The sequence below is a fragment of the Monodelphis domestica genome, chromosome 7 (assembly GCF_027887165.1).
Source record: "Monodelphis domestica isolate mMonDom1 chromosome 7, mMonDom1.pri, whole genome shotgun sequence".
NCBI lineage: Eukaryota > Metazoa > Chordata > Mammalia > Didelphimorphia > Didelphidae > Monodelphis > Monodelphis domestica.
The window spans coordinates 38,302,042-38,316,080 of NC_077233.1; the positions used below are offsets into that span (position 1 = coordinate 38,302,042).

Here is a 14,039-nt window from a genome sequence, read left to right on the forward strand (position 1 = left end):
TACCCTCATGCTCTCATGATCACAGCTGGGTTAGCTTCTTCTTTGCTCTAGCTTGTTATTTTCCTTTACTTCAAGTTATTATTAATAAACTTTATAAAATATAATACTTAGAGTATTTGAATATTAATTTTTAATCTTACAACTAATACTACTACAACTATTTATTACAACCTACTATCACCTCTATAATTTCTATTATTACTGTCCCTAATTTGTATTTATATAGGTAGCATTTTAAGGTTTGAAAATACTCAGCATCTCTCTTTTGACCCTCACAATAGGTGTTGTTATTATCCTCAGTTTACATTTGAAGAAACTGAGGTTGAGAGAGGTTTTCAGATGACTTGCCCAGGGTCACACAGCCAAGAAGTATGTGAGGCAAGAACTGACCTGAGGTTTTCCTGATGCAGGTGCAATGCTCTCTGCACTGTGCCACTTAGGTATGGTAGCAAATTATAATGTCTAGTTTTATCAGAAGGTCAGAAATTGTTAAATGTATAGTTTTTCTTTGCTATGACAATCATGAATGCAATGAGAAAGACATGTATCCCCCCATAGGCATTAGCGAGCTGTGTTTAGATGCTCTTCCAGCCTCTGTTCCTTCCAATGTAAAATGTGGACATACAATCCATACAACACAGGATTGTTGTAATACATGCTCAGGTGAGAAAATAGATGGAAAGTGCTTTCTAGAATTTAAATGACTATATTAATGTCAGCTATTATGACAGCATAAATGCCATCATAAACATTTAAACCTTATGAAATCAAATGTATTTCCTGAGAAATCTGAATTCGATGATATTTCAAAAGAAAATTGTTTTCTCTTATTTTGAAAGAGATCATACTTGGTCTAACAGCTAACCAAGCCTGACAAGTGGGAGTCTCATTGGTCTTTTTAAGCAATTAGACAAGACTGATTTAAAGGGATTACATTAGTTGCCTGCAAATTGACATGATAAAGTAATTAAAAGAGTTGGCTTTAAACAGGTTAGGCATTTCCTCTGTAATCCTGCTTATTTTCTGAATTTGGCAGACAAATCAGTTTTTCACACACATGCAGAGCAGCGAGGCCTAGCCTTGGGGTCAGGAGGACCTAGCTCTGTCTTAACCTCTGATGCATATACGTACTCTGTCCTAGGCAAATCTCTGATATAATAAAATATTGATGGAGAGCTAAGCTATACCAATGGATGGATGGAATCGCCACATTGGAAAAGTTCTCCTATCCCAGTGAAATCACAGGTCCAACCACCCACCAATAAGCTGAATTGAATAAAGTGAAAGCCTGTGGATTTAGTGGCAACCACTTTTTGGTCTGAAATTCTGACGGTGAAGACTAAAGTTTTCATGTTATAGGTTGTAAACACAACTGTGTTGAAAACATGATAATCATATCGATGCATGTTAAGAGAAATAGGCATGAATGATTCCCTGATATTTTAAGGAAACAAAAAGCATATTTTTAATATAATATAATGTAGCATGATATGTAAATGCCACTGATGGAGATATAGACTAGAGAAGGAATCTCATATCCAAGCTCTCTTAATTTTGTGTATTTTTTAAAAAAACATGAACTACTTAATAATGAATAAATACTGATACAAACACATATAGAGTTTTCATGGATATTGTCCTGGGAGAATAAAAGCAGTCAGGTATTTGGGTTGAATAATATTTGCTGGTGATATTTTCTTGGGAGAAATGCATGGTGAGAAGTAATTTTTCATCTGTCAAATGGTCAAATTATGAGAATGTAATAAGATAAGAAAAGTAATCCACTATTCAGGGGTAATAGTAGTTTATCTGGAACATCCAAGTAAGACTGAGAAATCAAATAGCATTGATTTGCTTGTGGATTTATGATGATTAGAAAGCAACCTTCACACCGGTGATTCTGAATTGTGTTTAAATTTCTATACACAATCACTAATAGATTACACCATCTGGTAAGAAACACTGCTTTCTCTGACTGGAGTTTTTATTTTTTGAGGAGGAGAGGATATTAATGTTGACCTATTTAAGAGCAGGTAGGTGGCACAGTGGACAGAGCACCTGGCCTGGAGGTAGGAAGACCTGAGTTCAAAATCTGGCCTCAGACATTTACTCCCTGTGTGCCCTAGGCATGACATTTAATTCCTATTTCCCCCAGTTCTTCATCTGTAAAATGGGGACACACTGAAGGACATGGTAACCCACTCAAATAACTTTGTCAAGTCTGGCACAACTAAACAATGACAACAACATTATCATTTGAAGATTCATTTAAGCCAATTATTGTCCTGTGAAAAACTCCAGCAAGAGTTAGTTAGTGGTAGTCTCTCGGTGATCGAGAATGACAATTGTCTTTGTGCAGTTTCATCTACCGTGTACCCTCATGTGGCTTTGGAGTCCAAAGGCTGAGGCGCACAGTTTGTGGCACACGGGGCCTGGGACGCCAGTTGTTACGGGAGGTGCAGTTCTGGCCTGGTGTCGGCGTTCACACGCAGCGGCAAGACATCGACGTCGCTGGGTTTTGAGGACCAGGACTTTGATGCTGGTGGAGTTGGCTCTGTCGAGGACTTCCTGGTTGGTGATTCGGTCCTGCCATCGGATCCTCATGCTTGACCGGAGGGAGCGTTGGTGGAATTGCTCCAGCTGTTTCATGTGCTTCCGGTACAGTGTCCATGTCTCACAACCATACAGGAGCGAGCTGAGGACCACTGCGTTGTACACTTTGAGCCTAGGACTGCCTTTGATATTTCCTTCACTGCATCCCTGATGTGGTTCCATTTCTTGGTTGAGCTTCCAGTGAGTGGTCCCTTGGCAGACAGCTTGACCTCCAGGCAGGACTGGAATGTTTGCAAATAAGATGGATCTCTAAGACACTCACATTGTAAAATGCGCGAACTGTCTGGGCGCCTTTTGGATGGGCACAATGCGCATTTGAAGAGTCTCTCTAACCAATAGGTGGTCTGTCCAGCATTCAGCTCCTCTCATGGCTCTGGTGATCTATACATCCTGGATGTCTCGCCGGCGTACAATGATGTAGTCAATGAGATGCCACTGTTTTGATCTTGGGTGCATCCACGTTGTTTTACATTTGTTCGCCATTCTGAACACAGTGTTCAAGATGGTGAGTTCGAACTCTGAGCATTTGCTGAGTAGCAGTAGGCCGTTGTTGTTCATTTTGCCCACGCCGTGTTTGCCGAGCACTCCTTTCCATCTTTCATGGTCCTGGCCAACGCGGGCGTTAAAGTCTCCCAGTAGTATCAGCTTGTCATTTGTGGGCACTGAGTGCAGGACGGCACTCAGGTCAGAGTAGAACTGCTCGATGGTCTCCTCTGTGCTGGTCAGTGTTGGGTATATGCGCTGATGATTGTGGCATACCGGTCTTTGGGGAGAGGTAGGCAGATCTTCATGAGCCTCTCACTGATGCCCACAGGCAAGTCTGGCAGCTGTTTGAGCAAACTGGTCTTGATGGCCAGGCCAACACCGTGGATTCTGTCTTCATTTGAGGCTCTACCTTTCCAGAAGAAGGTGTATCCAGTGGTGGGTTCACTGAGTGATCCCTCTTCTGGTAAGCGTGTTTCACTTAGGGCTGTGATGTCGATGTTATATCACGCCAGTTCTTTACCGATTAGAGCTGTTCTTCTCTCAGGTCTTGGGGTATTCTCTCTATCAAGTAATGTCCTGATGTTCCATGCTCCTAGTAGGAGTTTCTTTGTATTTTTTCTCTGATTTTGACCGCTTAAAGGGGATGACCCATCAGCCGCGGTGTGCTGACCGGGTGTTTGTAGGGCAGGCAATGTTTGGGACACCTTTTCTAGTCCCCTCCCTTGATTAGGGTGAGCAGTGCTGTCCTAGAGAGGGCTGCTCAGTCGCCCAGGATGCTGCCGAACGTCCCTGCTGCCCACAGGGCCGAGTGACCACTGGTCCGTGGGCCGCCTACGTGCAGGATCGTGACTACAACTGCCAGTGGTCACCTCCACCTGTTGCATCGCCACTCCCCCATCACTGCAGGTCTTGAAGAGGGTGGACGGGGTCAGGATAGATGAGTGTGCACAACAATACAGTCCCCCTCTCTTGGCATTGGAAGCCTGGGTCCATTGGCATGAAAAGTTGTTACATCTGGAGACTTCCTCAGCTGCAGTGGATGGCCGTGTTGTCTTTTGTGCTCCAACACGCCCTAAGCACTCCACAGTGCTTTGCTGCGTCACCATCTCAGCCATTGAACCTTCTCATTGGTTTCTTCCGCCTGTTCTGCCGAAGCAGTCTCCACATGCTGGGTAAGCAAAGCCCTGGTTCACCAGGGGTCGACGACCCGATGGCTACCCTCACAAGGTTTAGCCGGCCTGTCAAAGCCGTTGCCCGGGGTGTGGCCGCTGCCGCATGTTAGCAGCTACTGGGAGCCACATGTGAGAGCTGGGTGTCAGGTGGGGGTCAGAGACTGGAGAGTTGCCCTAGAAGGGCACGACAAGCCCTCCATACTAAAGATATTTCCCCTCCCTTGAACACCCCATACACCCCTCCAGCAAGAGTAAGTTTGAAATAACTGATGGTTTTGGCCAAGGTGCTATTTTGAACTAGTCATAAAACATTAAACCTGGAGCTCTTAAAATGTATTAATAACAATCAAATTGAACATAAGATAACAGAGTGGAAAGAGATCTTACAAACCATCTAGTCCAATCTTCTAATTGAGTATAAATGGAGATATACATATATACCCACATATGTGCACATTTATATGTTTATATATATGTATATGCATCCAGATAGCTAGAAAATAGATAATTACATAGATCTAGAGATGATAGATAGTCAGACAACCAGATAGACTGATAGAAAGAGATAGATATATGATAGATAGATAGATGGCTAGATATAGATAGATAGATAGAGAGACAGACAGATAGACAGATGAAAACTAAGTCCCTGAGAGGTTATGTGACTTCTCCAGATGGTGAATGGATGGATGGATAGACATAGACATAGACATAGACATAGACATAGACATAGACATAGACATAGACACAGACACAGACACAGACATAGACATAGACATAGACATAGATATAGATATAGATATAGTTATAGATATAGATAGATGGATGGATAGGTAGCTATGTAGGTGGATGGATGGATGGGTAGAGAGATAGATAGATAGATAGATAGATAGATAGATAGATAGATAGATACAGATACATATATAGATAGATACAGATAGATGAAAACTAAGACCCTGAGAGGTTATGTGACTTCTTCAGATGGTGGATGGATGGATGGATAGATGGATGGATGGATGGATGGATGGACAGATAGATGGGTAGATATAGATAGATAGATATAGGTAGAGAGAGAGATCGAAACAGACAGACAGACAGATGAAAACTAAGTCCCTGAGAGGTTATGTGACTTCTCCAGAATCATAGAGGTAATAAAGACCAGAAGCAGAATTTAAGCTCAGGTCTTTTGTCTCCAAAGCACATTATATTTTTAGATTCCTCCTCTGTGAATGAGTACAATGGATCTGTTTATTTCAAACAAATCCATTGCACTGGGCTTTTACAGATTTCAAGCCCATTTCCAAATATGGACTCTCCCCTAAGTGCCAAGATATTTTCTATGAAAAAGGTCGTCTTCAGCTTTAGGCCTTTTTCATACTAAATATCTTGGCACTTTTGTAGTGAGGAATTGGGATTTGGATTTGCACAAAATAATGGAAACAATAATTGGTTTGGTCATCCCCAGTGACACATATGGTCTTCATTTTAAATGCAAATTATGTACCATATGGGGCTCCTTCCTTTCCATTCAAAGGATCTGAAAATACTTACGCATTTTCTTTGTGGTTGCATTCACAGTAGCACTGAAAGGCCCTGTCCCAGCACTGTTGTATGCTCGGACAGCGGTGTAATACACTAAGTTGCTCTGCAGGCCCTGGAGTCTGGCTGTGGTCTCGTTCCCCATGACCTTGACTCTGTTCGATGAATCTTCTTTGCCTCCATTATTCCAGTAACGAATCTAAAAAAGGGTACAAAAGGCAGTGCATGATTCACAAAAGGCCATCTTACACAAAGCATGAGTTTTTCTTCAGTAATACGGTTTTATTTTAAAATGATAAAATTGCTAAGAAAACGGTTTTTGATAAATATTAAATGATCACATTCATGAAACTTGACCCCCTTTGTAATTGTATGACTGTGAAGATGAGATCTGCTGCCAAAAATCATTTATAAAAGTCTTCTCCCTTCTCAAATTTTAATAAAAATATACTCTCATTTTCATAAAGATTTTATAGAGAAGAAAAAGCACTTGCTGGTATCTTCTGCCAGCTAGTCTGGAGTAACAAGGCAGCTAAGGTTTTTTTTTTTCTTCAGTCATTTAATATCTATATAGAACTGGACCCAGAGTCAAAAATGCCAGGGTTCAAATCTCACTTCCATAACCAAGTATCTGCATAAGCCTGGGGAAGTTAATTGACTTCTCTGAATGTCAATTTCTCATTTGCAAAATAAAGATAGTAATATCTCTAGTGCCCATCTCACAGGGCATATAGAAAATAGTTGATGCTATAAAAAAAAGTCAGTATGATTGTTTTTATATACCATCAATATTTGTTGAAAATCATACCATTAATGCTTTCAAAACTGTGTCACCTCCAATAGGGATTTCTTCATGTCTATCTATCTATTTATCTATCTGTCTTTCTATCTGTCTGTCTATCTATCTTTCCTATCTATCTATTTATCTAACTATCTATCTATCTTTCCTATCTATCTGTCTGTCTGTCTGTCTGTCTATCTATAGATGTGTATGTATCTATATCTATGTATATATCTATGTATCTATAGATACATGTTATCTTCCCTGATAAAGTGTAATCTAATTAAGTACAAGGGGTGTTGCATTATTGTATTTTTCTTCTAATACTTAACACACTTCCTGGCAGATAGTAGGCAATTAATAAATGCTTATAAATTCATTAGTTGATTCCATATGTGTGCTTACTAAAACCTCTTTAGCCACCATTTTCATGTATTCATCTAGTATGCAATCTTAGAATTCATCATCACTAGTGAAAACAATTTGTGATAGGACTATTTATAGATCATTTCCATTTTGTTACCTGTCATGTTCTTTACCGTTTTAACTACAGCTTGTTTGGGGATGAGCCAGCTAAACTGGGTCTCATGTATTTTGGAGGTTCAATTTACCTACTACCAATATTTATAATTTTAGGAAACAATACTTCTAATAATCTTCCATTCTCCTTTATATAATCCACAGTATTTTATATGCTTATAGAATAAACTGGCGTTGCTTTTGGCAGGTGAGTAAGATCAAGTTAATAAGCATTTATTAAGCACCTATTAAGTATCAGGTACTTATTATCTAGAAATTTGGTTAATTTTTAAACTGTTAACATTCCTGTTTTATAGAGAAACCATCATGAACATGGAGCTTGGATTTGATCAGTAGCAGTACTGAATTATCATCCCTAGGATTATACTTTGAGAGTTAGAAGGAACCTTCTAGATGATTGAATTTTGCTCTTTCAGTTTCCAGATAAGGAACCTTGGGCCTACATTGATCATATAATTTGCCCAAAGTCATAAAGTAGTTAGTGGTAAAACCAATGTTCAACCAATTCCTTTGATTCCATATCCAAAGGATTCCCACTGAACCTCAGAAAAGTTTCTTTGAGAAACAAAATAGTTAGCCACTCTTCCTCTTCATTTATTTTGATTTCTAGGGATATTCTTTCCACATTATATGTAAAGATTATTTGCAGAAATCTACAGATTGACAGATTACCCAGTAATCAAATATCATTCAAATATGTTTTATCAAAGATTGCAAGGAGAAAAAAAAATTGGAAAAAAGCAATAAGCATTGAATTGGCTTCTTATGATCTTTGAAATGTAACTCATTAGTATAAACTAAATAAATATTTTATTGCTTTGTTAAGGAGATTATTTCTTGAACTTAATTTCTAAAACTATATCATAAAAGCTTATTAAGCTAGTATCAATTTACTTAAAATTTATATGATTCTAAGTATTTGCCCTATTTGCATCTAAGTAGATGCCCTACTATTCCTTAAACCTAATAGACATCTGAAGTGCATCTAATTTAAAATCCATTTCCCCCCATTCTATGAATCTCAGTTTAACAGGGTTTTATTGTTCCTTACATAGGATGATGCTCAGGTAAAAATAAGGTATTAGAAATTCATTTCTTGAATTTTTCAAAAATTTGGATCATAGAAATCTGTAATACCAGCTCTGTTGTGCATACACAGGCCCTCACTAGCTATGTGATCTTAACTTTGTCACTTAACTGTTTGTGGCTCCATATCCTTACTTGTAAAATAGTCTATTTATACTAAATGAGTCATAGGAGATGTCGCAACACACGAAACCACCAGAAAATTGAAAAGTAGAATTTTGAGAGCCGTTGTTCTAATGATCCTTAATGTGGTATTTGTTGCAAATACCTACTTTTATCACACGTCTGATAAGAAAATGAATGGATCATCCATTAACTTTGCATTTTTTTTGATCAAAATGTGAATTACAAAATATGTTAATCTGGAAATCTTGGAAAAGGGCTTTTGAATTTATTTTCCATTTTAGCCACTATATAATTTGAACTATAGCTCAAAAATGTATCATAGCAAATTAAGTTTTCTTTTGATATATATGCAAAGAGGAAGGAAAATAGCTTGTTGAACAATGATAGTTCAGATTGCCCAATAACCTCTATTTTATTCCATTTCAAGCTTATTTACATGGTTTATTTGTATAACTGTCCTGGTGTGCTCCTATAGTTTGTTTTTAACTTCAATGATTAGTCTTGGGCAACTTTACAAAATTCATAGGTGGTAGGAAATCAGATTTATAAACAAGCCTTTCCGGTGAGGTCTCCCTTTGTCCTGAGAAGTACTCAGATTTTTGGCACTTTTCTTTAAGCATTAAACAAACATTCTCCTTGTCCATGGATTTGGCACCTGTGGCCACCTATGTGATCTTCTGATTTATTGCTCTGCTAAGCCACATATATTTAAACAGATTTCTCTAAACATTGGCTAACTCTATTAACATTTCATGCAATTATATACATTTTCCTATTTTTAAAATCTGAAACTTTAGATAACATAAAGTCATTAACAGGAAGGAATGTGAAATTGTCATGTTAGACTCGAAGTGTCTAAATAGCAAATAGATGTTAATGGCTAGGAACATAAATCCTTGCACCCCTAGTCCCTTCTCATCACGTTGAAGGAGGCAGGAGAAGATTTGCATCAGAGACTGTCAGGCTTTTCAGATAACATAAATTAGTCTGGATACTAATGATGATATGTTACTCAGCGTGCCACATGCTGAGTATGAGATATGAGATAGGAAAGTTATTAAAAATTTTAAACCTATGTAGGAGACTGAACAAAAACAGAGTATAAGAAGTATAACTATTTATTGCCAATGGCATCACTTGCTATGACATTATGTCATTGCTTGTCACTTAATTTCTAAATGATATTAGAATCAAAAAGTATTATCATTTCATCTGGCAAATTAAATGTTTTTTTTTCTTTTGTAAATAAATCTCAGCATTGTTTCCTTAATGTTAATTTTTTATAAAATTCTATTAAATATATTTTCAGGATTATTTTGCCCACAAAAGTCACAGTAATATCTATTTGCCATTTTGGACTTATTGTAATAAATTTTTTCCCATCAAACCTTCCAACCCATTAGATTTCTAAATAACAAAAATGATTACAATGTATACTAATGTATTCTAAATTATATGAAATTAATGATAAATCTTTTTCCCTACCCCCACTTTTCTTTTTTCTCTTGTCTCCTAACTTGAGGTATATTCAACAAGTTTTGATTTCAGTTTTCTCCTCTTCCTCCCTTTTTATGTCATGCCTCTTGAAAAGCTCACCTTGTATCATTCACTTAATTACATTCATTACAGTGCCTCCAAATATTTACCATTGAATCTGAGCTTCAGGCTTCTGGTTGCTTCTAAGATATGGTTAGCATTGCTCTGCAAAGACCCAATTTACTATCTTTATAGTACACAGAAGTTAAGTACCCCTCTCACTCTGTAAACACTCACCTCTCTGCACCCAGTCACTCGTTCTGGAAACTTCAGAATTATCTTTAAATGCCCCTTGTCCTTTATCACCCATTTCCAATTTGCTCTCAGGTTGTCTTGTTTATTCCTCTATGCTTCCTGTCTTTTTAGTCCAACTGTTACCATTCTCAATCCTGCCATAGTGCCTTTGCTTTTATTTCCCTAGTTTATAACAACTTCTCTATGCTCCTTCCACTCATCCCTCTTTGTCTTTCAAAATCCAGTTTAGGTTCTAAGAGCCTTTCTTCAAATTCTTATTGTTGACCTTGGCTTTTACCAAATATATTCATATCCTCCTCTCAATAAATTTCAATAGCTCCCTAACACCTCCAGGATCAAACACAAAGTCCTCTGATCTGGTTCCATTTGCCATCTTTCTAATGTTCTTACAGCTTATACTTCCCATCCTCTTTCTCATATTTTCTGTGACCCAATGACAATGGTTTCTTTGCTATTCTTTGTACAAGATACTCCATCTTCCAACTCCTGGCATTTTCATCAGTTATTTCCCAAGCCTTAATTGTCTCCCCCTCATTCACATTGTAAAATATACCTATACAGGATTCAATAGTTTTGAATGAAAAGGGATTACCTCATAACCCAGTAACCGTCCACTGCTCATTTTCCAAGGAATGGCATCCCAGGAAACTTCAATTATTGACGAAGAGAGGCTATTGGCCAAGACGTGAGATGGAGCTACTGTAGGTTCTGTGTTGGGAGAAATGAAATTAAAATACATTTATTCATACATCATATATGCAAGTCTCTAGACAGAGACAAAGAGAGAAGCAGAGAGTCACAGAGATAGGATTTCAGTAATTGAAACATTGTTGTATTTAATTTTTTAAACTATTACACAAATGTTATAGAAACATAACTCAACCCAATAAACACTTGTTAAGTTTCTACTAGGTATAAGGCAAAATATGCTGCTAAAATGACAAACGCTGCCTTTCGAGTATAATCACAATATGAAGGGAGAACAAAAAATTAATATTCTACCTACCTTCTTCTGCAGAGAAAACAGTTGTCACTGGGCTGAATGGCCCTTCGCCTTTGTTATTATAGACACCAACTTTTACTTCATAGGGTGAAAAAGAGAGGATACTTTCATTCCTAAAAACATATCTCGGTGTATCGGGAGATGTAACCACTGTCTGGATCCATGTGGTAACACCGAGAGGTCTGAAGGCAACAACATAGCCAAAACCTTCACCATTCTGTAATTCCTCAGGGACTGGCTGTACAAGGGGAAAACAAAACAAAACAAAACAAACCAAAAAAAAAAAAACTAATCAGCCCCATCTAACTATTTATTTTAAATTCTTTATTATAATTGGTGGCATTTAAACTACAAAGTGTTTCAGAATCTTTACAGAATGTTTCAAAATGTTGTGTTGGGAGGGGTGGACCTGCATCCCCCAGGGTGCCTCAGGGGTCCCTCCACTTCCTGGTGTGGGATTGGTCCCATGCTGGGGGAGGGACCCTTTTAATTCCTCACATGGGATTGGTCTTGAATTGGGCCAATCCTGTGCAAGGGAGGGGCCACGCCCCTTACTTCAGGCATTGGACCAATCCTTATGAATGAGGGTGGTGAATAGGGTTAGGAGTAGAAGTGAAAGTGATGAGAAACTCAGGTGCTTTTGTTTAAATAAAGCTTTAGAAAGATCTGAGTGAGGAGGACTTTTCTTTTTAGCTTTTTTCTACAAGAGGGAGAAGGGAAGGGTACCAAATTTTGTAGAAGCTAACAGAAGGACAGCTGCTTTTCTAATTTATTTTCTTTCAATAATCAAATTTCTAGCATTGTGTTTAGATGACATCAAGAATATATGGATGACAAGTGAAAATGACTTTGATGTTGATGTATGGAACTATCTGGTTTAGTGTCTTGTAGGAGAAAAAAAGGCCAAATAATACATAACATTCTTTTTCTTTCCATTCACTGGATATTTTGGTAGATATTTCCAGATCTGATTAAGGCTTGACTACAATTCAATTCATAAGCCAAGTTTAAAAAAAAATAAAACAAAATTATATAAATGGTCTAATCACTGTCATTGAGCTGGCAGAAAGGAACCACAACACTAATATTAAAATAATTGCTATGTATTGAGCAGAATTCATTACTTTAAATACTGAAACCTTGGCTAAGTTGGAATTTCCTGTTGACAGGTGTAATTATTTGCTGCACCTTGCTACAACAATCTTTTGCTTATGCTTATTTATTATTACCTTGAAACCTTAAAAGAATGCCAACAATTCCCAGGCCTCCTCACTCTCAGATGTATAGTTGAAATTTATACTGATTACACACAAAGCCAGTGCTGAAAGGAAGGCCAGGAATGGAACAAAAACACGAATTAAATGAAAGGATCAAGTAACATACATTGCCTGGAAATGTTGTGGCTGTAATCTAGAAACAGACTCCTACCCTATTCCCCAAGTCTAAATCTGAGACAGAGAGAGACTTTGCCCAAGTAACTTACATCCCAAGTGATAACCAGTTCTGACCGACTTCCACCTCCTCCACTTACTTCTGAAGGTGGTACTTCTGGAACTGTGGGGAAGAGGAATATAGAGAAGACAAGATTTAAGCTTATTAATGGCTGTTTGAAGGAAACTTCTTCAGAGACAATATTTATTTTTGAAATTGAGTGACCACTGAAGTACTTAGGATGGTATGTTTCTTTTCTAGATGCCCCAAGTAACTGATATGGTTGTAAGGGTAAAATCAAGCAATGGACTGGAAATCTCAGATGCCCTGGGAAAAATCACACACCTGTTGCTATAAAAAGTCCTATCTCCCAATAATTTCCCCAAATCAGACTGGTCAAAATGAAAAGAGGAGCAAAAAAATTAAAATTGGAAATTGGGCATAAAATTCAACATTCCTACTCAATACAACATGTAGATAGTCTCTATGGTGATGTTTCTATAATGATACTTGATTTTCATAGGAATGAATGACATACAAAGAAGGATACATACACTCTTCATTAGCAACATGAAATCTCTTAATTTCATATTTATTTTGGGGTGGTGCTTCAATATTTCTTTTGCAGCTATTCTTTGTGAACCTAAACATTCCACCTAAGTCCTGTACTTTAGTCATTCCTCTTGGTAACTTCTCCAAAGTACATAAAACTAGTTTACATCAAATAGTTAAAATTACTTAAACATATTGAGAGATAAGAAAGTCAGAATGGTAGAACAGACAGAGAACAAGCCTTGTTTTAAGGAAGACTTGGATTTAAATCTATCTCTGACACGTAATGGATTCATGATCTGGGCAAGACACTCAATGAGTCAGTGGCCCAGGCAACTTTTTAAGACTGTGAGTGACAGATGGGTTTTTAAGGTATATTGGTTTAGGGAGTCTCCAAACTGGAAATCCTTCACACATATGAAGTCATAAACCAGGTGGGGAAAAATAAAGGTAGCCAAATTGTGGCTAAAACATGAAAAATTATGCAAGATGTAAATTAAATATCATCTTCTTCTTACTTTATATTATGTAACCTGAAAATATTACAAATTCATTATTCAATTATTAGATTTCTATAAAGAGACTTCTCAAATTGAAGTTTGGTATCTAGAATTTTGAGGAATTGAAATGAAGGATTTTTATATTGGAGTCCATTAATTACTCTTTTTTAGGAATCATAGTAATTGTCTTTCAAAATCTTAAAAATAGGTGTAGATTATTATTACATTAGATTTTATCTCTTCTTCATAACAATAATAAGAGCTAGTATTTGAATAGCACTTTAATGTTTGCAAAAATGTTTATAAATATCTCATGTTAGTCTTATGATAACTCTGGGAAGTAGGTGCTATTATCATGCTCTATTCACAGATGAGGAAACCAAGGCAAAGAAAAGTTAAGTGACTTGCCCAGCATTACA

General features: G+C 37.4%; 1 protein-coding gene across 2 annotated transcripts in view; it reads right to left on the reverse strand.

The window, feature by feature from the left end:
- The window catches only part of CNTN3 (contactin 3), a 453,041-nt gene that overhangs the window by 23,458 nt on the left and 415,544 nt on the right, over positions 1–14,039 (reverse strand). For both annotated transcript variants that reach the window (XM_001373601.5, XM_056804435.1), the window contains 4 exons: positions 12,621–12,691; positions 11,141–11,375; positions 10,727–10,842; positions 5,823–6,009 (listed from right to left, as the gene is read on the reverse strand). In XM_001373601.5, coding sequence (XP_001373638.4) covers positions 5,823–6,009; positions 10,727–10,842; positions 11,141–11,375; positions 12,621–12,691 — 609 coding nt within the window. The remainder of the gene's footprint in view (positions 1–5,822; positions 6,010–10,726; positions 10,843–11,140; positions 11,376–12,620; positions 12,692–14,039) is intronic.